The sequence below is a fragment of the Pristis pectinata genome, chromosome 11, assembly GCF_009764475.1.
Source record: "Pristis pectinata isolate sPriPec2 chromosome 11, sPriPec2.1.pri, whole genome shotgun sequence".
NCBI lineage: Eukaryota > Metazoa > Chordata > Chondrichthyes > Rhinopristiformes > Pristidae > Pristis > Pristis pectinata.
Window position 1 is genome coordinate 13,473,206 of NC_067415.1, and position 24,214 is coordinate 13,497,419.

General features: G+C 37.6%; 1 protein-coding gene across 3 annotated transcripts in view; it reads left to right on the forward strand.

Moving 5' to 3' along the window:
* The window catches only part of cyfip1 (cytoplasmic FMR1 interacting protein 1), a 104,839-nt gene that overhangs the window by 64,250 nt on the left and 16,375 nt on the right, over positions 1-24,214 (forward strand). For all 3 annotated transcript variants that reach the window (XM_052025983.1, XM_052025984.1, XM_052025985.1), the window contains 9 exons: positions 3-150; positions 1,865-2,018; positions 3,841-3,997; positions 5,987-6,083; positions 6,221-6,297; positions 6,391-6,499; positions 6,818-6,937; positions 8,774-8,973; positions 11,309-11,396. In XM_052025983.1, coding sequence (XP_051881943.1) covers positions 3-150; positions 1,865-2,018; positions 3,841-3,997; positions 5,987-6,083; positions 6,221-6,297; positions 6,391-6,499; positions 6,818-6,937; positions 8,774-8,973; positions 11,309-11,396 — 1,150 coding nt within the window. The remainder of the gene's footprint in view (positions 1-2; positions 151-1,864; positions 2,019-3,840; positions 3,998-5,986; positions 6,084-6,220; positions 6,298-6,390; positions 6,500-6,817; positions 6,938-8,773; positions 8,974-11,308; positions 11,397-24,214) is intronic.

Here is a 24,214-nt window from a genome sequence, read left to right on the forward strand (position 1 = left end):
AGTGTTCTTCAAGCTATTCGGAAGACTATTTGTGATTGGGAGGTTGGACAAGAACCAACAAATGATCCTGCACTCAGAGGAGAAAAGGATCCCAGAGGTGGCTATGATATCAAGGTTACCCCCCGAGCAGTTGGACCATCCAGCACCCAGGTGTTACTTAAATGCTAATCTTCCTTTCATAGCTCCCTGTTTCAATAAAATTTAGAGTCAAAGCCAAAATGGAATTGAGGTTCAAATTGCTCATGACACTGTCAAGAAGTAAATGAAAAAGGGTAATAACAGAATATTGAAGAAGCAAGATATATTTGACAGGCAAAGGATTGAGGGTTATGAAGTAGGGAATATTGTACAGTATTTTAAAAATATATATTTAATTGGAAGGATCTTCTGCTGTTCAGTTATCTTCAGTATGTTCCATTGGTTTTCTTTTCGCAGTTATCTGTTGATCACCTTAAAATTTAGTAACTGCTTTACAAACAGTATTTGTTTGCAGCTTCTAACTACTTAATTTGTTTTAGGTTCTGGCAAGTCTATTTAATGACTATTTCATAAACTTGAAGGTGGAATTTTTATAAACACTGGTGTTTGTACTTTATGCAAATACGGAAGCCACGTATGTGCCTAATTTGTGCTCAATTTTTCCTGATCTCAGTCTGAGTTATTAACACTGAAATTCTTAACTCATGCAGTTACTAACAAAATGTTTAATCTGGTCAATGACATTTCAGTCCTTCGGGTCGGCAGGAGTGATCAGTTAAATGTTTGTTGTAAGGCACTGAACTTCACAGTTATTGTTTTTAAAACCATGTAGGTTGCCAGTAACATTTGTATTATTAGCATTGTTTCTTCCCTAGATATTACTTTTTTTTGTTTTTAAAGTGTAAAATTTCAGAATATCATAGTCCTTCTGTAGTTAATACACCTTTTGTTGATATGCATGGCATAACTTTGAGTGTGTGCTTGTGCACTGCTTTGTATGGTCTAAGCTACTTGCTCTTGTCGCTGAATTTAAAAATAATTTTGCTCAGCTCTTCAACATGCATGTTGAAAATGGGAAGACGATTAATCAGCTGTTCCTTTTAGCTTGGTTATATAATCATCTTAGCAGTTCTTATCCAGTTTCGCTCTTAATGGAAAAATGTGAAAAATTCATCATTGATACAGATTACTTGATTTTTTTCCATTTAGACTATTCCAGCTCTTCACATGAGAAACCCTGTCATTTTAAGTATAATTTGTGTTGCTTGCTGTCATAACACTTTGGAACATTGTAGTACTAACATCAATTAAATTCTTTTCTATTGCTGTTTAACAAAACTCACACTCTCTGCTTTTCTCTCTAATTCTTAATGTTTGCCACTGCCAACCGGTTTTAGTTGTATATGGTGCGCACCATGGCAGAGTCATTGCTATCTGGGGAGCTAGCGAAGCAGCTAAAATCTCTGGGGCTGGAAAAAACACTAATTGCGACGAACACGTTTCTGAGACGTTCCTACATCTATCCAACCATTTTAAACTTTGGTGGTAAGAAGAAAGCCTATTTTGTTTTGATGAAAGAAAGTCAAATTGTTCCATCATATGAAGTTTGAACATTATTAATTTTATATTTTTTATTCCCTTTAATTAAAGGGGTTTAATTTTTAAATACATGTTGTGCTCATACAGAGTTTTATTAATTTAAAACAACAAAACAGTGCGCCTCAGTAAAGTTTGGTTCATTCTCGTAAAGTGTTATTGTGGCAAAAGTAAGTTTAATATAGATCTCTCCAGTGATGGAACAGTTGGGCTTTCTCCATTTAATGTATAATGACTAATGTGCCCTCTGCCTTTTCTTTTGTTGTTTTACATGTTCCTTTTAATGTAGCTCTACATGGTTAGAACTATGCTAGAGTCCCTCATTGCTGACAAAAGTGGTGCAAAGAAAACATTGAGAAGTAGTCTTGAGGGCCCCACCATTTTGGCGATAGAAGAATTTCATCGGCATTCATTCTTCTACACTCACTTGCTCAATTTCAGTGGTAAGATATTTCTTCCACAGGAGGCAGTGGGATGGGACAGACTTGTATTTTGATCTTGTGCCATAAAAGAGATTTTTATTAATCTTAAACTGTGTATGGGGAAATGTGAGGAATTGCATAGAAGGTGGAATATATATTTTAACTAAAGGATCTTTGAAGGTTCTATTGCTTAGAGTAAATGAAAAATAACATATTTAAAAATAAGACAAGGTTACTTTATTAGTCACGTGTACTTTGAAACACAGTGAAGTGCATCTTTTGTGTTGAATGTTCAGGGGGCAGCCCTCAAGTGTCGCCACACTTACGGCGCCAACATAGCATGCCCACAACTCCTAACCCATACGTCTTTGGAATGTGGGAGGAAGCAGGAGGAGCCCCACGCAGTCACGGGGAAAACGTACAAACTTCTTGCAGACAGTGGCCAGAATTGAACCCGGGTTGCTGGCACTATAATAGCGTTACGCTAACCACTATGCTAATTCATTTTAGAGCTGAAATACTTGACAAAGCTATAATTTGCAATATTTAGTTCCACTAAAGTACCTTAAGTTAGAAATTACTGGTAATAACGTGGAAACGAATGCAACTTGCTGTATTTGGAATATTAGGTCACACTTCTGTCCAAAGTACTAATTTCGTGGTTGTGTCCCTTTATGCTTCTGTTAACTGATATTCTGCAAGTTTTTTTTTCTTTCATTGTCTATCTGAAGTATAGTTGGGTCTCTGCTGAACTGCTTGTAGCAGAACCACCATACTGAAATTAAACTATTGAGTCATTTGTAGAAGTGAGAGGAAAGGGCAGTTATGAATTCAGTAGGTAGAACCATTTATTATCTAGTGGTAGACATTTGAATATCACAATTGGCTAAATTTAATTCCTTGACTCTGAGTGTTTAAGTGGAGTTAAAGTATTAAGTTAATATGTCTGAGCCTTCCATTTGCACTTGATAACTTGGTGTAGTATGGATTAGTAAAATATTAGAAGGTTATGGACTCCTGGGCGCACGATTTCCTAGCAGTGCTCTGACGTTGGAATCCTGTGGAATCCAGCAAAAGGGCACAAACGTACTGAATTCCCAGCAGTAGATTCTGACTGTTGAGCCTACATCAGGTTGTTCCTGATGTAGGCACATCAAGCCCATTCAATCGGTTGGACAGAAGTAGCTGTGAGACAGAAACGTAAGTATACAGTAAGATACATTTTCTGAATTAAGTTTGCTTTAATGTTTTAATTTATTTGTGTGTTCAAGTGATTTAATTTCAGTTTAAAATATTAATATTTTTTAATTATTTTTGTTAAATAACTTTAAAAGGTTCTGAATGTCAGGACATTGAGAAGCATTGGAATGGTTTGATCGCCAGCTATAGCTTTGCCAGCTGTCAGTTTTTTCCACCTATTTCATTCACCTGGCTTGTTCTGGCCCATCAGCATGGTAGCTTTATATCACACAAGGCCCTGGCACTGCATAGGGCTTTGCATTATGGATCTGGATCTTAACAGCAGGTCAAATTCGGGGGATTTGCAGAAGCTAAATATGTACATTTTTTGTACATTTGTGTCGAGCCCAAGTGCTTTTCTTCCAGCACTAAGTTCTGTCCTATTATATGCTTTGTGTAAGGAATTTTATTAAACCTACCGTCCTTGATTGTTTTTTTTATATGTCAACATAGTTTGGCAAATTTGAAAACAAAATCTGATAAACAGAGCTATCTTGCATGATATTGTAAAATCACTTTCTAATGATTATAAAGGTATAATTTTCTATTTAAGAAATTTATCTCTGGTTGTTTGCTGAAACTGAACTTTTTTTTCCCCCTTAAGAAACACTTCAGCAATGCTGTGACCTTTCTCAGCTTTGGTTCAGGGAGTTCTTTCTTGAATTGACGATGGGAAGAAGAATTCAGTTTCCTATTGAGATGTCAATGCCCTGGATCTTGACTGACCATATTTTGGAGACCAAAGAAGCATCCATGATGGAGTAAGTTTTTAAGTAATTTTCTTGACCTTCCAGTTCACTGGATAACAATGTTTATATCCAAGGACAACAAACAGTCCGCTGGAGGAGCTCAGCAGGTCGAGCAGTATCAGTGGGAGGAAAGGAATTGCAGTCATTTCGGGTCAAAACCCTGCATCAGGACTGAGTGGAAAGGGGAGATACCCACTATAAAGAGTAGAAGTGGGTGGTGAGATAGGAGTCCAAGGTGATTAGTGGACTGAGGAGGGCTGAAAGATGACAGGCAGGTTGCGCCGTGGTGATGGGGGATGGTTTGTGGAGTTGGGAGATAGTGGCAGGTGAATGATAGATGGAGGCAGACAAAGAGGGGAAAAAATGATGATAGATGGATCAAGGGGAGGGGAATGTGAAGGTTGGAGACAACTGGAGTGAGATAAACAAGAACACAAAGAGCTACCAGTGCTGGAATCTGATAAGTAAAGGTGGTGGTAGTGGGAGGCATTAAGGGAGAGGTGAATGACAGATGGAACCAGAACCAGATACGGAAGGGGGTGTGGGGGAAAACTGTCAACTGTAAGTGTAGTGGGTGGATGGAACCAGGAGAGGAAAGGGGACGGAAATGGGTAATGGGGAGCTGGGATGAAGGTTCAGAGAACGGAGACAAAAACGAGAGGACTGGAGGAGAATCAGAAGGAGTTGGGGGGGGGGGGGGGTGGAATGGGAAGGGGAATTGAAATGGCATGCAACTGGGAGATCAGGTTGGCCATTGCGGACAGAGTGTAGGTGCTCTGCAAAAGGATCGCCTAGTCTGCTCTTGGTCTCACTAATGTAGAGTCCACATCGGGAACACCGAATACAGTAGACAAGGTTGGAGGAGGTGCATGTGAATCTTTACCTCACCTGGAAGGGCTGTTTAGCTGTCTTTGTACAGTTAATTCAGTACTTTTTTAAGCTAAATAATTTATTGACAATAAAACCTTGGACGAATTACGTTATGACACGGATCACTTTTTCAAAAAAAAAGCATTGACTATGATCTCTGTAATAAACTTGAAAATGCAAATTATAATTTTTGAGAAAAAGCATACAGTACAAATGGTTTCATAGTTTTGCTGATGCAGTTTATTGAGGAAGTTCACTCTTTATGTTGTGTCTACGTGTTTTCTCAGCCAAGCAGTAATTGGTGCTAGATGTAGATTGTAGTGACTATCTTTGAACATGTGCCATAACTTGGCCTGCAGTACAACTCCAGACTTAATTATCTCAGAGACTCAGGCGTGCTGGTTGTATGCACAGATGCCTTGCTTAGTCCAGAAATGGCTAAGAAGGACCACTGGCAATGTGGCAGGTTGATTCCAGGCATTTAAGCACGAAGGTTTATGACAGTAAATGGCTGATGCCAGATGCCAGTTTTGCTGCCACAAGGCTTCCTCCTTTGTCTTTGCACAGCAGCTTTAACCACAAAGGCTGATGTGACACGAGTTACAACTAGTGAACTGAAAAGATATTGAACAGAGGCAGGCTTGGGTTGGCACATTCTTGAATAGATTTATTTCAATTTAAGTTCAAATTGATTTTAAAAACAGAAGAACTTATAAAGTAAAATTTTACAAGCTTCATGAGAGCAATATCAAACACAATTTGACAGTGAGGCGTGTTGGAGACATTTGGACAGAAGATAGATTCTGATGAGTGTCTTGCAGAAAGAGAGAAAAGTAGAGGTTCAGTACTTTATGGGTGTGGGTGAAGGCAATTCTAAAGACTACAGCTAAAGTCACAGGCTAGAATTGGATGAATAAGGATGTATCAGAAGTTCATAAAGCTGGAGCTGGTGACAGAGATGGAGGGGGCACTTGCAAACAAAGGTGAAAGTTTAAGTGGAGCTACTGAGTGTAAACAAGCACTGGGTGATGGCTGAATGGGACTACCAAAATGTTTTAATTAGTCAGACTGCTGTTGTATAGGAAAATAATTATTGAGCAACCCCATTGAACCCTGACTTTTATTTTGTAGATATGTGCTGTATTCATTGGACCTGTACAATGACAGTGCCCATTATGCTCTGACTAAATTCAAGAAGCAGTTCCTTTATGATGAGATTGAAGCAGAGGTAATGATTTTTTTTCATTTAAGGCTGTACATATCTTTTATTGAGGTTTAATTCAACACAAAAGTTGAGGTTTTGTAAATTTGTGTACAAGTTTCAAGTCAGTCAGTAAAAGTAGATTATTTCTGCTCATTTTTTAGGTGAACCTCTGCTTTGACCAATTTGTGTACAAGTTGGCTGACCAGATATTTGCGTACTACAAAATTCTGGCAGGAAGGTAATGTTGAAGGCCATTATTCATATGTTGTGATATATGCAATAAAAGTTACTTCATTTCAAATATTTTACAATATAACATTTAATTTTTCAGCCTCCTTTTAGACAAGCGGCTCAGGGCTGAGTGTAAGAATCAAGGAACTAATATACCAACTCCTCCATCAAATAGATATGAGACTTTATTGAAACAAAAACATGTACAGGTGGGAACTCCTTTTCATTATGGAAATACTAAATTAAAAGCCCAGGCCCAATACTGCAGAAAAAATGCCTTAGAGAATGAAAGATGAAATGAGACAAAGGCATAAGCTTTCACTTTATCTCATCTTTCTTTGTTTCGTAAGCTCCATCCAAATGATTATCGTTCATTTTTTTTTAATGTAAGTTATGTTTGGAGATGCTTCATTATAACACATGCACACCATTAAAACAGGAAAAATACGGGTCATCAGTTGGAATGTGTCAAATATTGAATTAGTCTTAATTTGATGTACTAATGTTTTAAATCTCTTGAATGACAGCTTCTTGGTAGATCAATAGACTTGAATCGACTGATCACTCAAAGAATTTCAGCAGCAATGTATAAATCATTAGAATTGGCAATTACACGTTTTGAGAGTGAAGACCTCACCTCCATTGTGGTACGTGCACTGTATCTTAAAGATTTGGAGCTTTGAACAAGCATTGAAATGATTAGTATTGTGTTCAAATGCGTTTATGTCAATATCATTGTTTGTTTTTACTTATGTTGCATCATGTATAATTACACATGCTCTAATAAATGGGAAATTATTCAGCAAAAGCATTTGGATCTCAGATAACAAAGACTGGTGACAGTGTGGAGGGCTGTCGAAGGATACGGCAGAATATAGATCAATTATAGATATGGGCAGAGAAATGGTAGATGGAGTTTAATCTGAGCAAGTGTGAGGTGTTGTACTTAGGGATGTCAAATGCAAGGTGGAACTATACAGTTAATGGCAGGACCCTTTACGGCATTGATGTAGAGAGAGATCCTGGGGTCTAAGTCCATAGCTCACTGGAGATGGCCATGCAAGTAGATAGGGTAAAGAAGGCGTATGCCATGCTTGCCTTCATTGGTTGGGGCATTGAGTATAAGAGTCAGGAAGTCATGTTGCAGCTATATAAAACTTTGGTTAGTCCACATTTGGGATATTGTGTGCAATTCTGGTCACCCCATTACAGGATGGATGTGGAGGCTTTGGAAAGGGTGCAGAAGAGGTTTACTAGGATGCTGCCTGGAAAAGGAGATATGTTCCATAAGGAGAGGTTGGACAAACTTGGGTTGTTTCCTCTGGAGCTTTGGAGGCTGAGTGGAGACCTGTTGGAAGTTTATAAAATTATGAGAGTCACAAAAAGGGTAGATGGTCAAAATCCTTTTCCCAGGTAGCAATGTCAAATACTAGTGGGCGTGCATTTAAGGTGAGAGGAGAAAGTTTAAAGGAGATGTGTGGGGTAAGTTTTTTTACACAGTTAGTGCCGGGAACGGGCTGCCAGGGATAGTGGTGGAAACAGATACGATAGTGGGGTTAAGGAGACTTTTCGATAGATGCATAAATAGGCAGGGAATGGGGGGATTATGGATAATGCACAGGCAGAAGAGATTTAGTTTAATTCAGCATCATGTTCCAAAGGGCTTGTTGCTGTGTTGTACTGTTCTATGTTCTATAACCGGAAATAAAATTCTGCAAGCAATAACTAGATTGTTTCTGGTGATTTTTGTTTAATGTAGTGCTTAGGTAAGTGCAGCCTTTTTGAAGTAGGATGTATAGCCTTGTACTTTAAAGAATTGTGTTTGTGAGGTTACATTAAGGCTTTTAAAAAGATATGCTAGAACAGCATGGTATCCCATCCTACAGTGCCATTATGGTACAGTAGAAGAGTTGGATACATTGTCATATCTATTTGCTATTCCCTCACTTTTTCCCATAAAAAATCATCTTGGTCCTATTATCCTGAATTGGCAGGAGTAAATAGACTCCTTAGACTTCACAGTTTTCAAGCTATGTCCCTCAGTTTTCCATCAGGAATCCATTTCAGAATAATCTTGAAAACTGGAATTTTGTTGGTTTATATTAATAAGAACCGTGCATTTTGGGATTTATCAAGCTGCAGCAGAGGAAATTTTAATTCCAGTTTTATTTACAAAAGAAAATGAATAAGTGGAAAGCAGATTTCGTTGAAACTTGAAGAAAATTGGATGTGTGCTTGAAGTGGACCAATGTGCAGATTTCTGGGGAGAAAGGTGGTGTGTTGGCAAAACTTGACAGGTCTTTCAAAGAGATAGCACAGGCTTAAATAGCTATATTATTTCCAGTGCTGCAAAATTCTGTGAATCTGCAAGTTAATGTACAGTACCTTCACTCAGTAAGTCATTAGACAAGTTGATTGCTCAAGCTTCAAATGGAAAATGTATAATATTGAGCACTTATTTTGTTCTGATTTTGGTTCTTTAGGAGCTTGAAGGTCTCGTGGAAGTCAATCGTATGAGTCACAAGCTCCTTGGTAAATACCTAACCCTGGACAGCTTTGATGCTATGTTCAGGGAAGCCAATCACAATGTATCAGCACCATATGGAAGAATAACCCTTCATGTTTTCTGGGAGCTCAATTACGATTTCCTTCCAAACTACTGTTACAATGGTTCCACACAAAGGTTTGACTTTGTTTTTTTTAAATTATTTTCATATATGATTGTAAAACTCAGCATAATCTCTCTGATAATTGGCTCTTAATGACTTTAGGCTTTGTCATCAATGCCTTCACAATAGTTTTCTGTTGAGACCAGCTGTGGGTAAGATAGGTAATGCTCTGCAGGGGCTCCCTGGGTTATGAATGACTTGACTTCTGAAAATCCAACTTTACGCAAATTCTCCCATTCATCTTTAAAGCATTTTTAAGCTAGTAATAATAATGAAATATTTCATGGTATTCATTAATGACGATAAATATATATTCCATTAGTTTAATTATGGGTAGTGTGAAATGAATTATAGCAAGTGTATGTAGAGCAATACAATATGGGTAGCTGTAGAAAATGGGCGTGTCTGACTGGAGAAATCGGCTTAAGGACAGTTATCAGAATGGAGCCCTTGTGTAACTCTGTTTCTCTTTCCATGGATGTTGCCTGAACTGCTGAGTGATTCCAACATGTTTAGTTTTTATTTCAGATTTCCAAAAGTTCCAGTGCAGTTTTTGTTTTTGATTTTTGATTACATAGTGACATTGCTTTCTATGTAGTGTTGAAATTGTTCCTTTATCAGTCATCAGATTTAAATTATCCATTTTAGTCTGGACCTTTTAAATATTCCATTTTGTTCTAGACCACGCTCCCAATCTTCTTTTATGACCATAATTCTATCCTGAACAAGGTCCTACTCCGCTCTCATTCTTGTTCCTTGTTGATCCAAATCATTTCCCTGTCTCCCAATCTTCAGATTTTGATTTCGAGGGGCCTGTTCCAGTGCTGAACTGTTCTGTGTTCTATGTTAAAAATATTTAAAGACACCACTTTCACTATCTGGTAAGGAAGATCTTGTTCTTCCAAAATTCAGTGGATACACCTAGCCTGCCCAACTTTTCCTCGTAAGGGAACCTGCCCATTTCTGGTATAACTGCAATGACCTTCTGATAGCTTTCCCGATTACCCGCTGTACCTGCTTACTAGCCTTTTGAGAATCATACAATAGCTGAATCAGGTCCCTTTGCACCTCAGAGTTCTGCTTTCTGTCATCATTTAGGTAATAAACTTTTTTTATATTTCCTGCTAAAATGGACAGTTTCACATTTTCCCACTTTAAGTTGGTGTTTACACCATGCTCATTCATTTGTGAGCAAATGACATTTGTAGCTTCCTTTTATGCTCAACACACCTTGTTATCTTTGTAGCATCAACAAATTTAGTAACCATACTTTTGATGCCTTTATCCAAGTATTTTATATACACTGAGGCAAAAAAATGAGGCCCCAGCATTGATCTCTCTGGCACAGCAATCATTATAACTTGTCAACTGGAAAAAGACCCATTTATGCCTACTCTCTTCTCGTAATCCATGCCAACATGCTATCTCCTACATGATCGATTGTTATTTTCTGCAGTAACCTTCCATACAACACCTTGGCAAATGCCTTTTGAAAATATAAGTATACTACATCCACTGATTCTCTTTTGTCCACAGTATGTTACTACTTTAAAGAACTCCAGTTAATTGATCAAATATGATTTCGCTTTACAAAACAGTGTTGACTTTGCTTAATTACCCTGATTTTTTTTTTTCTGTGCCCTTCTATAACGCCTTTACTAATAGCTTCTAATATTTTCTCTGTGACATGTTAAGCTAATTGCCCTGTAGCTTTCTAGAGTCAGTCTCCCTTTTTGAATAAAGGAGCTTCATGTAAAGAGCAATAGAAATTTTCACATATCCTGCCCAACATTTGTCCACTATATCTAAGAGATTTTTGGGGGGAGGGGGGGGCTTTGAAATTCAATTATCTACTCTGTTACTTTTTGGCTGGCAGTGGCTCTTGATTGTATGAAAATAAACAACTGAATTTCTCTATGTAACAAGGGTGAAGATATTTCGGAAGTATTTTTTTAAGGTTGCATGGCACTTTCAGGCACTTGAAGATCCAAAAGTCAAATTAATACCCTATCTGACCAGAACAGAGGTCAACACTTCATCAGTAAAAGAATATGGTGCTTCATATCCAACAGTGGCCAGTTGGTGGCAATATAACTGTTTTGCCCATTCTGGCTGTGTCTCATCTAACCTAGTAGATTTGATCCTTATTTCTTAAACCACTCTTCAGGATAGCTAATTGAACTAAATTGAGAGTCGTACTTGTGATGTTTCTGGGCAACTCAACTATGCATTTAATTGTAGAAGAACTTCAGTCGTTTTTTTGCATGTCCCATGAATAGTATCTGTGGAAAAATATTAACATTTGCAATCAAAAAAATATTATATCTTTCATTATTCTTAATTCCACAGGTTTGTGCGTACTGTTCTGCCCTTCTCTCAAGAGTTTCAGAGAGATAAGCAACCAAATGCACATCCACAATACTTGTATGGAACCAAGGTTAGCACATTCTGCACCATATTTTCTTTCTTTCTTGTTTCTAAGTTGTGGAAGTTTAGTAATTACATTTTGTGTTAATTATTCTGAAAGACAAGATTAGTACAATGCTGATTCTCCATTTAATAGAGAATTTCTTCCATTTTGCTGAGGATCTTAACAAACCAGAAGTGATCACAGCTTCTCGGTTGAATATTCAAAAGAATAGCCTGAATGAAATTCCAGAAATTTGTTCTATATAAAAAAAATGCAATGAATAATTTTTAAATTTCTGTTAGTGAATCTCTGCAGCAATGCTCAGAGAAATTGAAAAGATATGCAGGAAAGTAAAAGTAAATTCCAATAATCCAGTGACTGAATAATTGGAACTCCCAGTGGTTAGGCATTTGACTCACCACGTGATGTTTTTCGGGCTCCCTGAAACTCACCAGAGCTGCAGTTCTTGTGCACCCTTGAAATTTACTTGTTTCACTGGAAATTTATTATAATATTGTGTAACATCTCAAAAAAGAACTAATTAAGATGTGTTGGGTACGAATAGGAGTAACATTGAATAGTCCAGAAAATCTGGCAGTCTGGCACTACCAATGTCCTGAGTTTGCTGGATTATCAGAGTTTTTCTGTACTTTGCTATGTTGTGCAATATAAAATGTGCATGAATAATAAATAGACTCCTTTAATTGTCTTTCTGATTCTCATTCTTGTCTTGCCTTGTGTTTTGTTTTCCAGTGTTGTATATTTTTGTTTTGTCTTTCTTTTTTCCTCTCCTTTCATTATTTCTGGCTGTTTCCAAGTTGACTATAACCTGGATTGATGTAGCACATTTAACATGGCAAAACATCTAAAGGCACTTCACAGGAGCATTAACAGGTAAAGCTTGTCACTGAGCCACATCAGGAGACAATTAGAACTGATGACTTAAAAACTTTGTCACGGAAGTAGGTTTAAGGAGACTTTTAAAGAGAAAAGAAGTAGGAAGGCAGAGTGATTGAATGAGTGAATTCCCAAGCTTTGGGCCTTGCACTATCCTTTTAGCCTATCCCTTAAATAATATTTGAAAATCAAAAATCTGCAGATGCTGGAAGTCTAAAATAAAAACTAAGTACTCAGAAGGTCAGGCAGCATCTGGGGGGTGGGGAGGGGGGAAGCAGTTAATGTTTCTGTTCAAAGATCCTTCATCGGAACTGGAAAAGTGAGAAAATAAGTTGCAATGGTGGGGGTAGGGTGGGAGGGGAGAGAACAGGCAGGCGTTACATGTCTTGGGGATGAGAATAAGAACAGATCTCACAGGGATGTTGTAAATCGAGAAGTAGCTGGTGGAGATGGAAGAGTGACCCAGGAATTGTAAAGAAATGGTCTCTTCGGAATACAGGGATAGGAAGATTCATCTGGTGATGGAATCTTATCAAAGGTGATGAGAATTTTTGAGGATATCCCACCATTGTGCATATCTTTGACTCCCATTTCCTTTCAACATTCCAAAGGGACTGTTCCCATTGTGACTCTGGTTAACAATCCATGTCCAGCCGCTCCCCTTTTCATAGCACTTTTCCATACGACTGCAGAGGATGCAACACGTGCTCTTTTACTTGGTCCATTCCCGTCATCCAGGGACACGAACAGTCCTTGCAGGTAAATAAGCAAATTCACTTGCACTTCTACCAATCTTGCATTCTGCATTTGGTGCTCACCATGTGGTCTCTTCTACATCGGAGAAACCAATACAGATTGGGTGACTGCTTTGCAGAACATCTCCCTTCAGTCCAGAGAAATGACTCTGAATTTCCATTTGCCTCTGTTGTCAGTTCTCCATCCCACTCTGCCTGGTGTTTCTGTCTTTGGCCTCCACACTATTCTAGCGAGGCCTAATGTAAGTTCAGAACAACACCATCTTCTGTCTCAGCATGTTGCAGTCCTCGGGATTTAATATTGAACTCAACAATTTCAAATGGCAAGCTTTTCCTGTCTGTGTTAGATCTGGTTGGTTTTGATGGAAGGTCATCCATCTTAACTCAGTTTATGTAGTCATATAACACGGAAACAGACCATTTGGCCCAACTGGTCCATGGCGACCAAGATTCCATCTAAGTTGGTCCCTTTTGCCCACGTTTGGCCCATATCCCTCTAAACCTCTCCTATCCATATACCTGTCTAAATATCTTTTTAAATGTTGTTGATGTACCCACCTCAATCAATTCCTCTGGCAGCTCATTCCATATACTGACCATTCTCTGGGTGGAAAAAGTTGCCCTTTAGGTTCCTATTAAATCTCTTCCCTCTCACCTTAAACCTATGCCCTGTAGTTCTCGGTGTCCCAAAAAAAGATTGCACATGGGAAAAAGACTGCACGTTCACCCTCTCTATGCCCCTCATGATTGTATACACCTCTATAAGATCATCCCTTATTCTCCTATGCTCCGATGAATAAAGTCCCAACCTGCTCAACCTCTCTCTTAACTCAGTCTCTCAAGTGCTGGCAACATCCTTGTAAATCTCCTCTGCACTCTTTCTTCCTGTCTTTAGGCATTTCCTATATTCTGTTTTGTTTCAGTTTCCAGCATCTTACCTCTTATGCTTTCAGCATCTTCTTGTATTTTTTAAAATCTGTCTCTAACTGCTGCCATTCATCTAACTAGATGGTTCAGAAAGTATTGTGTCACATGGACAACCTTGGTCTCCTATCGTAGGCATTCCCTTTTGTTTTCCCTCACAACAATACCGATAAGTAAATAGGAACAAAGTAGGCCATCAGCCCCCTTAAGCCTGCATTGCCATTCAGCATGATTAAAGCTGATCTGCTCCTCCTATATCAGTTTCATAATACCTTATTTCAAAAATATATCGACCTCATCTTTAAATAGTAATTTATCTTCTGGGGTTAAGAATTCCAGGGATTCTCCAGCCTCTGAGAAGAAATTCCTATGCACCCCAGTTTTAAATGACTGCCTCCTTGTCTTGTAACAATGTCCCCATGTTTGAGATTGTCCCACCAGTGAAAATATCTGTATTTACCTTATTATGCCCACTTAGATCTCTTCAATAAGATCACTTATTCTTCAAAGAATACTCTTTCAGCTATCCGTGAAAGGACGGCACTCTCATCCCAAGCATTACCCCAGTGAATCACTTCTAAACTGCCTCCAGTGGGAGCGTATCTTTTGTTAAATAAGGGGACCAAAGCTGTACATGGTACTCCTGGTGCAGCCTCACTCTGACTAATTGTAATATTTGTCTTTTTGAAAACCCCAACTCTCTAGCATTGAAGGCAACTATGCTGTTTGCCTTCTAAATACTTAATGCACCCACATGCTAACTTTTTTGTATTTTATGCTCAAGAACACTTAGAACCCTCTATTGTCTCTTCATTTGGAGCTTCTCTCCATTTAGGTAATAGTCTGCCTTTAGATTCCTCCAACCAAAGTGCATAATCTCATACTTTCCTACATTAAACTCCATGTGTCAAGTTTTCACCCACTCACTTAACCTATCTTTATTCTTTTGCAATTATCATCATTGCAGTCTGCCTTCCCATCTATGTTTGTGTCATCAGCAAACTTAGATACCTGACACCATGCTCCTTTACCTCTTTTTTTTTCCCCCTCCCCCTTCCCCTTCCCCCCCCACCCCTCATCCCCTGAAGTCATTATGTAGATAGCAAATAATTGAGAGCTAAAGACTGATTTTTTGGGGCTCTCCACTAGTTATTTACAGTAAGAAAAAGACCATTTCTTCTGACTCTGCCTTCAGTGTGCTAACGAGTCTTCATGTTAACATACCTTCCTACTGATGTGAGCTCTTAACTTGTGCACTAGGAATGTGTCACTTTTTGAATGCCATCCGGAAATCCAAACGTACTATATCCACAGGTTCCCTTATAGCAAGTCTACTTGGTATAACCTCAAAGAATTCCAGCGAATTTGTCAAACATGGTTTTCTTTTCATAAAACCATGTCGATTTGGTTTGAATGCATTAAGTTTTTTTTCTCTCTATCCGTCCTCCACTCAACAACTTAATCCACATGCATTCTTCTCACCTCCAATTTTGAAGACGATTCGCGGACCTGAAATGTTAGCACTTTCTCCCTTCAGAGAAAGCAGACCAACCTGTTGTGCATTTTCAGCACATCGTTTTTACTTGAATAATTTATTTGATTTGCAGCATCTGTCTTGCATTTCTTTATCCTACCTTTATATCTCTATATTTTTATATATTCCTTATTAATTTGCTTGAAGAAATTGTTTATCAGGCACGTGCTCCAAATCATGCAGAAGCGATTATGTGGTGAATGGATTATTTATCTGTGCATAGATCCTGGCAGTCTGCAGTTGTACTCAGAGAGTGAAGTTCCTAGGCAGGCAGTGGAGAGGCAGGAGTGAATATGCTATTTAATCTTAACCGATGTGTGTATTTTCTGTTGCACCTTCCCAACTTTAAAAAAATTTTCCAACAGGAGCCCTCCCTCTGACCTCTTACATTCTGTATATTTTTTCATTGGAAACTGCTAGGCTGCTTATGCATTCTGCCTTTTTTCTATCCAAGTTGCATTGTTATCATTGAATGTTTTGTTTGGTGAATTGACCTCAACCTTGCAGTGGCACACACTTGGCCACTGTCTGCTCCTACTTGCCTGAAGTCAATGATCTCCCTGCTAAACGCCGTCATTGATTTTTGGACTACCATTAATTTCATCTCCCCTGGAGATTTCATTTCTCTCTTCTGCCCCCAGCCCCCACTGCCTCCCATTTGCCATCTACCCCCTCACACAAGATTTCCCTTAGACCTCTGACCTAGAGTCCCTTAACTACTACACCAGACTGCATCTACTGTCTTTCCAAGATCTACATATATAACTTTCCTGATCGACCCTTAGTTTTGGCATGTTCTTGTCCTGCTGAACTGATTTCAATTTATCTCAACTTTTCTTGTGCAGTTTCTTGCTCAACTGCACCCATGACTATATTCCATTTCCTTCAGCAATACAGTAGTCTCAATTTACAGATACTCAAAAGGTTTTGATTGCTATATTGCTGAAGGAGAGTACAAAGGTGGGAAATGATAAGAGCAAAATGGGAACAAAATGTTTAAATTTCTTAATTCAGCTTGTATGCTTAATTTTTCTATGATTAAGCATTGAGCTCATTAATACTGTCGGATCCGGTTATTTTTGAATCAACAGGTTCTTTCAGGAGTCCAGGAATGAGTTGAAAACAACTTGATGCTTCACAAAGTTTTATTGGAAAAGTTTAAAACACAAAAACAGTCACGGAGCACATGGCACTGGCTTTGATGAGCCGAGACAAAGGGAACAAAAGATGAGCTCAGGCTGGGGGAAGGAAGAGCAAGAAAGTGATTAACAAAAAGACGACACCTTTTATACCTGAAATAAGGGATACTCCTTAGCTAACAATAGTCTAATCAGGAAACCTATTAGATACTTGTGGCCAAACCAACCAATGAAAAATCCACATATTCACCTGATGGACGAACCAATAAGCTAATAAGCAGCCATTCCTTGTGCAGCCACTTGAGGTGTATTAAACACTATACATAGTTAAAAGAACTAATTAAAACAGTCGAATCCAACAATACTATGTTTTGTATATTCCTTTTGTCTCAATGATGTGCTTGGTTCTTTATTGTATTTTCATGAGGAAAAAAAGATAACCTTTTTGTAAAGGTGTGTTCAGAGAAAATGGATATTGGTGCATTCAGCAAGTCCATCTGTGTTGTTTCTGCAGGAGAGGACTGAATTTAATGTCTTGATAAGATTTATATAAAATAACTAATGAACTGTAAGTTAGACTGTGTACTGCAGTCATTCTGCTGAAAATTAATTGGTGCTGAAACATTATTTAAAAGATATTGAAAAAGGCATTTAATTATTGTGATCTTTTGAGAATATCTTTGCAAAATCCTAAACAGTAAAAGGTCCTGTTGTTAGTTGATAATCTGAAAGTAAAGTTGCAGGGTTGCATAGTTTTGGTAATGGCTCACTTCTGTTGGATTGATTTGAGTCAATGGAAAGACAAGTGTGCAGTTTTCTTTTATCTGTCCTTTGCTTTTCATTTGACAGAAGAAATGTATTAATTAACTGTACAGTTTGTGGTGTCTTGATTAATTTATTTTTGTGTACTTGTATATGCAAATACTTTTGGAGAGGAAGTGTGGACACATGAGCTTAGAATTTGAATTTTCTTCTGTTGCCACATTAAATTCATATCAGGACGAGACAATCTATTTTCACTGGATATATTATACAAGTCTTTGGGGAACTATTGTACTTAATGCCACTGGTTAATAATTGAAGAACCATTCTTTATTTTAAATATTGGATTTTTCTCAGTGTTTAATCATTCAGCTTCTAAAAATATTTAAGAAAATGCAGTGATGATGATGAGAATCTTGACTATACTGTACCTTGGTTACATAGACTGAATTTCAGCTGTCTGAAATCATAAGACTGAATCTTCATTTGATCACTTTTGGTTCAAGAGTTAATAGTTAATCATTTCATTCTAACCACTTAGAAATCTTAAGCTACTCAATATTGTGTTTAAATAAAATCTTATTATATCTAAGCTAACATTTCAGTTCTATATTGAGGCAGTACTATATAACCAAGGCCTCATGTTTCGTGTAAGGGGAGACTATTACTTGAATCAGATTGAGTAGATGATGCACAGGAAGCCAGAATAGAAGAACATGAAGTTCTCAGCTTGTACATTTGGAGAAAATTGCAGATGCATGAAGGGGTAAGGTTGAATAATGACGTGATGCAGATGAAGTGGGTTTGAAGCTTGTCTTTAAATACATTACTGAAGTTCAGAGCTTTGAAATCAGAGTTGTTGTTTCAAGCTTTCTGCCAGGAAGTTAAAGGACTGCCTGCTGTGGGGACAGAATTTTAGCATGGGTTGAAGGTTATGCCTTTAGTCTTGAGTGAAGTATTTCAATTAAGGTTTGGGGGAAATAGAGGGACAAAGGCTTAAAGGAACTTCATGTATATTATTTAATTAATTCTGCCTGACTCTTGCAAAACCTGCACATTAGTTACTTCATAATCTTCAATTTATTCCATTATCATTCTATTTATTTAATTTTCTCAGTGCAACTGCATGTATATCCTCTTCACATTCTCAATTTTATTTTTTGTCTTTGAAAGATTTGAATTTTGATAGCAGTGTACCGTAAGACACTACTATCAAATCCTTTTTAACTTGCAAGCTGTAGTTAATTGCTCAGACAAAACTGTTTTTAGAGTTACAAAACTGTTTGCACTGGTAGTAGAGTTGGTCACTGGAAGAGACAGATTTAAAATAATTAAATGAACCAGACAGAAAATGAAAGGTTTTTTTAAAGCTGCAGGGTATGATCTGCAGTGCTGTGCTGAAAAGGGGGATGGAAATAGATTCAATACTAAATCCCTGAAGGAATTTATGATGTTATTAAATAGGAACAAAATTATCAGCATTCAGTCCACTAATTGACTGGATCTTTTTAAAAAGCCACTGCAAGTACATTGGCTTTATTTGGCTCCATCTTTGAACATAGAACACTACAGCACAGTACAGGCCCTTCGGCCCACAATATTGTGCCGACATTTTATCCTGCTCTCAGATCTATCTAACCCTTCCCTCCCACATAGCCCCCTATTTTTCTATCATTCATGTGTTTCTCTAAGAGTCTAAGATATCTAAGGTCTAAGAATCTTGGACCTTTGGTCTAAGGTTTCTCCGCAGACCGTTGTTGGAGAATGTTTCATGCTTGGAGGAGGAACAGATTTTGCTTGTGGTGTGGGGGTGAAACATGGGGTGGTGCAGCTGGTAGAGCCGCTGCCTCACAGAACAAGGACTCCGGTTCAGTCCTGATCTCAGGTTCTGTCTGTGTGGAGGTTTGCACATTTTCCCTGTGACAGGATGTTTTCTGGGTGCTCTGGTTTCCTCCCATGTCCCACAGATGTTTGGGCTAGTCAGTTAATTGGCCACTGTAAATTGTCCCTAGTGTCGGGGGAAGATGATGAAAATATTGGGGTTGATTGTCATAAGGAATGATTTGGAAACAGCAGGGAAAGATTTGATTAGCTTCCTGCAAAGGAGATTCTATAATGACTGTCATTTAAATACATTTTCTGTTGTGCAGACCAGAAAAGTTGTAGGTTCATTCTTCAGTCTATGCTGTGTAAGTTCATTTCAATTTATTATGCATTAAGGGCATTACAATTGAATCTCTTGACTAGGAAAGTGAAACTTCAGGTAAACTTTGCATATTGTTCAGTAACCTTGGGTGAAAAGTACAAAGATTAATATTAATGCAGTATAGGATATTTTTATGCTACAGTAATAGAAACGCTTATGTCATTTATCAAATGCATGCATGTTATCTATAAATATAATGCAGTTATAAAATTATTTTAATGTTGTGCCCTGGAAAAGTTGTTTGTCTTAACAATGTTGAAATGACAATTAAAGAAATTTTTTTTAAATATGTATTTTACCATTAAATTAGTGAAATTAATGGGTGAAATAATTTAACTTTGAATTCTTGAAGTATGAATTTAGGTTTTTCCAGCTTGAAGTGACAGAGATTAAAACTGCATGTTATGCCAAAGGATAAACTGAATATTAGGTATTAAAGGTAATGCTGGAAACACACAGCCGGCCAGTCATTATTTGTGGAAAAAAAAGCAGACAATTTTGGGTTGAAGACCCTATATCAGAACTGAGAAAGAGAGCTTTGCAGTGAGAGTGGGGGTAGAATGGAAAGGATGAAGGAACAGCCACTTCATTGCTTCCTATAAGAACTCTATTCCATTCTCACAGTTCCTTCATCTCCCTTGTATTTCCTCCTGAAACACCAATTCTGTTTCTTTTTCCAAAGTTACTGCCTGACATGCTGTATGTTAACAACATTTTATCCCATGCTTCCAGCATTTGATGTTTTTTTTTATTTTCATTTAGGTATGAAAGGAATATCTCAACAGCTTTTAATTTTTCATTGTTTTATAAATTTTTTTTCATCTGTTACTTGCTATGGAGAATTTTCTTGTTACTTAGTTTTAGTCCGGAAGATAAGATTTTGGTATACATCATTAATTCAGTGGATTTGCTCACAAAATTATATTGATTACTCTCTTTTAAAGCTGAGATCACCTCCTTGCTGATGGGATGGGTGGGGAAAGAATTATTTTAGAAGCCAGAAGAAAGTGTAATATTTAAACAGTAGTCAGCAACAGGGATGATTAATTAAATGGAATAACTTGGCAATAAAAAAAAGAAGATAATGTGTCACACGATGAAGTTGGAAATTAGAATAATAAATCAGAAGATGTTAGTTAATACAAAAGAAAGCAAAACTATGAATGCTGAAGAACTGAAATAAAAACAGAAAAATGCTGGAACTAGAACAGTCATTTTCTCTAAAGATGTTTCAGCCCCAAAGCTTTAGAAAACATGCCCATACCATCTCTTAGCTCATTTAAGCCATTCCTTAAAATGTCTTTGATTAAGCTTTTTCTCCATCTGTCTACTATCTCCTGTGGCTCATTATCATCTTTTGTTTACCAATATTCTTAATCTTTTTCACTTTGTTAATGAAATGTTATAATGGAAAGTATTGTACATAGGGTTTCTTAACCGGTGTTCAAACATCACTGAAAACTTTTCATGACATTACTAAAAATGTGTTGCACTGAGCACAAACGCATCTGGTTTGAATTTTTAGCTTGTTCCTTTGCTGTTTCTCTGAACTTCAGCCTCAACATTGCCCCAACTTCTTCCTGTTGGTCTGGAACTTAAATTGCTCATGCTGAAATATTGATGCTTGTTCTCTCAACACTGTCATATCTCAGAACATTAACTTTTCAACATTGATTTGGATTCAAAAACCAAAGTCCCTCCTTGGTCACCTTTGTCCAGTATGAATGCACATGAAGGAGAGTGTTTTTGGGTTTAACCCTCAAGCAGCATACACTTAGACTAACTTTTCATGTGCTTCAGCTTTCTTCGACCTTCTGTGGCTGATTGCTTTCAGACCACTGGCTCTAGAACTGTGATTAGGTACAGAATAAGAACTGAATCAAGTCCAGGGTGATGGCCTCTGTTGTTGCGTTAAAGTTAGCACAGATCGTGAAAATGCACTCTACCCATTTGTCTCCTCATAATTTATTTTTAATGATTTGTAAGAAATTAGCTTTAGCTGTTGCCAGAAAACATTTTCAGAGAGACAGAACTTGATGTAATTTTTATATGCTATTTAAAAGCCTAGCTGGTATGATGTCTTCCTATAAAGTGCATGCATTCTAATGTAATGGATTTGTGTCTCTCTTCTGAATCTGTAGCGTGAAAGACACTTTTAGCTTTGTACTTCAGTTTTCTTGAATTGTATTGGAATTTCCACAAATAGCTTAATCAAAGAAACCAGATAAACCTGTTGTGGTTAACATATTGATCAAAATTAACCACAGTAATTACTTAATCATTCTGGTTTGTTCGGCATGCTATTCAGTGTAGTCTTTGCAATTTATGTCATGCTAATGAATTTAGAGAATCACTGATATAAGGAGGCAAAGTGAAATCTCATTTTCTCCCCACTTGTGCGGCTGTTCTGTATTTTGGGCTGATTTGATTTTGACAGCTTATCCTATACTATACGGTTATGTTCTTTCCCATCTTTTTTTCCTGAGAAACATGCTCTCTTGTTGCTCAGTGCTGCAGACTCAACCTTTTGTCTCTCATTCTACCAGACTCCAGGTGGATCTCCTTCCTCATATTATTAATCTATCTACTGTCCTCGCCCCGTTGTGTGGCATCTCCAGGAAATACCAATGAGCTAAATTACTCACCCATATTTTCTTCAAGTTTTCCTAAATCCATTGTCTCTGTACACCCATTCCAACTCCCTAGAACTGGAAAACTTCACTCCCCTTTCCTTTCTTGTATGTTGCTAAATACCGTTTGTGTATCCCAAATCTGTTGTACCTTCCTGCCACTTTGCTGAGATTCCAAAGTAAAATATATAGAGGTTACCTGTACTACCGTCCTCCTAATCTCTCTTTTCTTTACCTCACATCAATTCTATTAATTCTTCTTCCCTCCTCTCTCTTTTGCTCCCTGTGTCCAGCTATCTCCTTCCTCCTCAGCTCTGTCCTTCCCTTTCTAACCTCCTTTTCTCACAAGTACTATGCTCACATTAAATAATTTTCATCTTTTTTTTGCTAGTTTAAATACATTTTAGTTGACCTGCTTGTTAGACTAATTTACAAACATATCAACTCAATCAATCAAGTGCCACCAATTGTTTTGTTGCTGTAAATTTCAAAGTTCACCTTTTAACATTCACACAATATTTCTGATCGCATACAAAATGGAAGTATTTTTCTGCATAGCACTTTGATCCTGGGATTGCACAATTTTTTTCATTTTGTCTAATATGGTCTTCATCATTGCATCTGACTTTCTAATTACTACATAACTTCAATTTTATTTTTAAGGATTGCCTCTAACATCAGTTTCTTTAAAAGTCTACTTGCAATTAAAAAGTCTACTTTGGTTCAATCCAACTTCCCAGTTGCATAGTTGCCTTTTCTAGTATCTCTTGTATTTATCTTTTGTACCTTCAATTAATATTTCATTACTCATTAGATATTTGACAAATTGGAGTGTTTATCAATTGCTTTTTGATTTTGAATGCAACAGCTTAATCATTAAAATTTTACCTCTCAATTAATCTCGGAAAAGATTGGGTGATGTGCACATTGTGTTAAGATGTTTATCACAGAGTTCGGGTTTACTAAATTATATTGAGATGAAAATAAAGCTCGCAGGTAATTAATTTGCATGCAAGTGTCACATAGATTCTGTGCTGAGTAAATCATGTCAACTTCAATTTAAGCTGAAATATGGTAAACCAGATGCAAATTCTGCTTGTTTAATAGTCTCAAAAGTTTCTGCAATCCAGTACACTTATTTTGTGGGTGATTTCTTTTTCTGAAATTGAAAGATAAGATTTCTTAGTCGCATGTACATTGAAACACAGAGTGAAATGCATCTTTGCATAGAGTGTTCTGGGGCAGCCCGCCAGTGTCGGCATGCTTCCGGCGCCAACGTGGCATGTCCACAACTTCCTAACGTACATTTTTGGAATGTGGGAGAAAACCCATGCAGTCATGGGGAGAACATACAGAGTCCTTCCAGACAGCGGCTGGAATTGAACCTGGGTTGCTGGTGCTGTGATAGCATTACACTAACTGCCATGCTACCATGCCTGCCTGATTATTGTCCAATTTTAGATTTATCTTTCAAAAGTCATTGTGATAAGGAATTTGAGGACACATGTAGTTAATCATAAATTGTTAAAAGTTGACCTTTATGGTGATTTTGGTTGAGGGATAAAATTTATGCCTGGGGCCAAGAGTTCATTTGATTTTTGTGCAATCTTTTTTAAATGCACCTGAACTGTCAAAGCCATGATTTATTGTCTCATTTGACAAACAATATATTCAGCATTTCACCATTCACTGAGTGCTGCACCTCAATGTCAGTCTAAATTATGTACTCTTTGAAGCCAGTTTGAACCTATGAATTTCTGACTTGGATAAAAGGTGCCACCACTGAACTCTGATGACAGTGCATGAAAATGCCATTTCCATGCACTGTCATCAGACCACACTTAGAGTACTGTGTTCAGTTCTGGTCGCCGCATTATAGGAAGGATGTGGAGGCGTTGGAGAGGGTGCAGAAGAGATTTACCAGGATGCTGCCTGGATCAGAGCGTATGGAATATGAGGAAAAGCTTAAGGTGCTAGGGCTTTATTCACTGGAAAGGA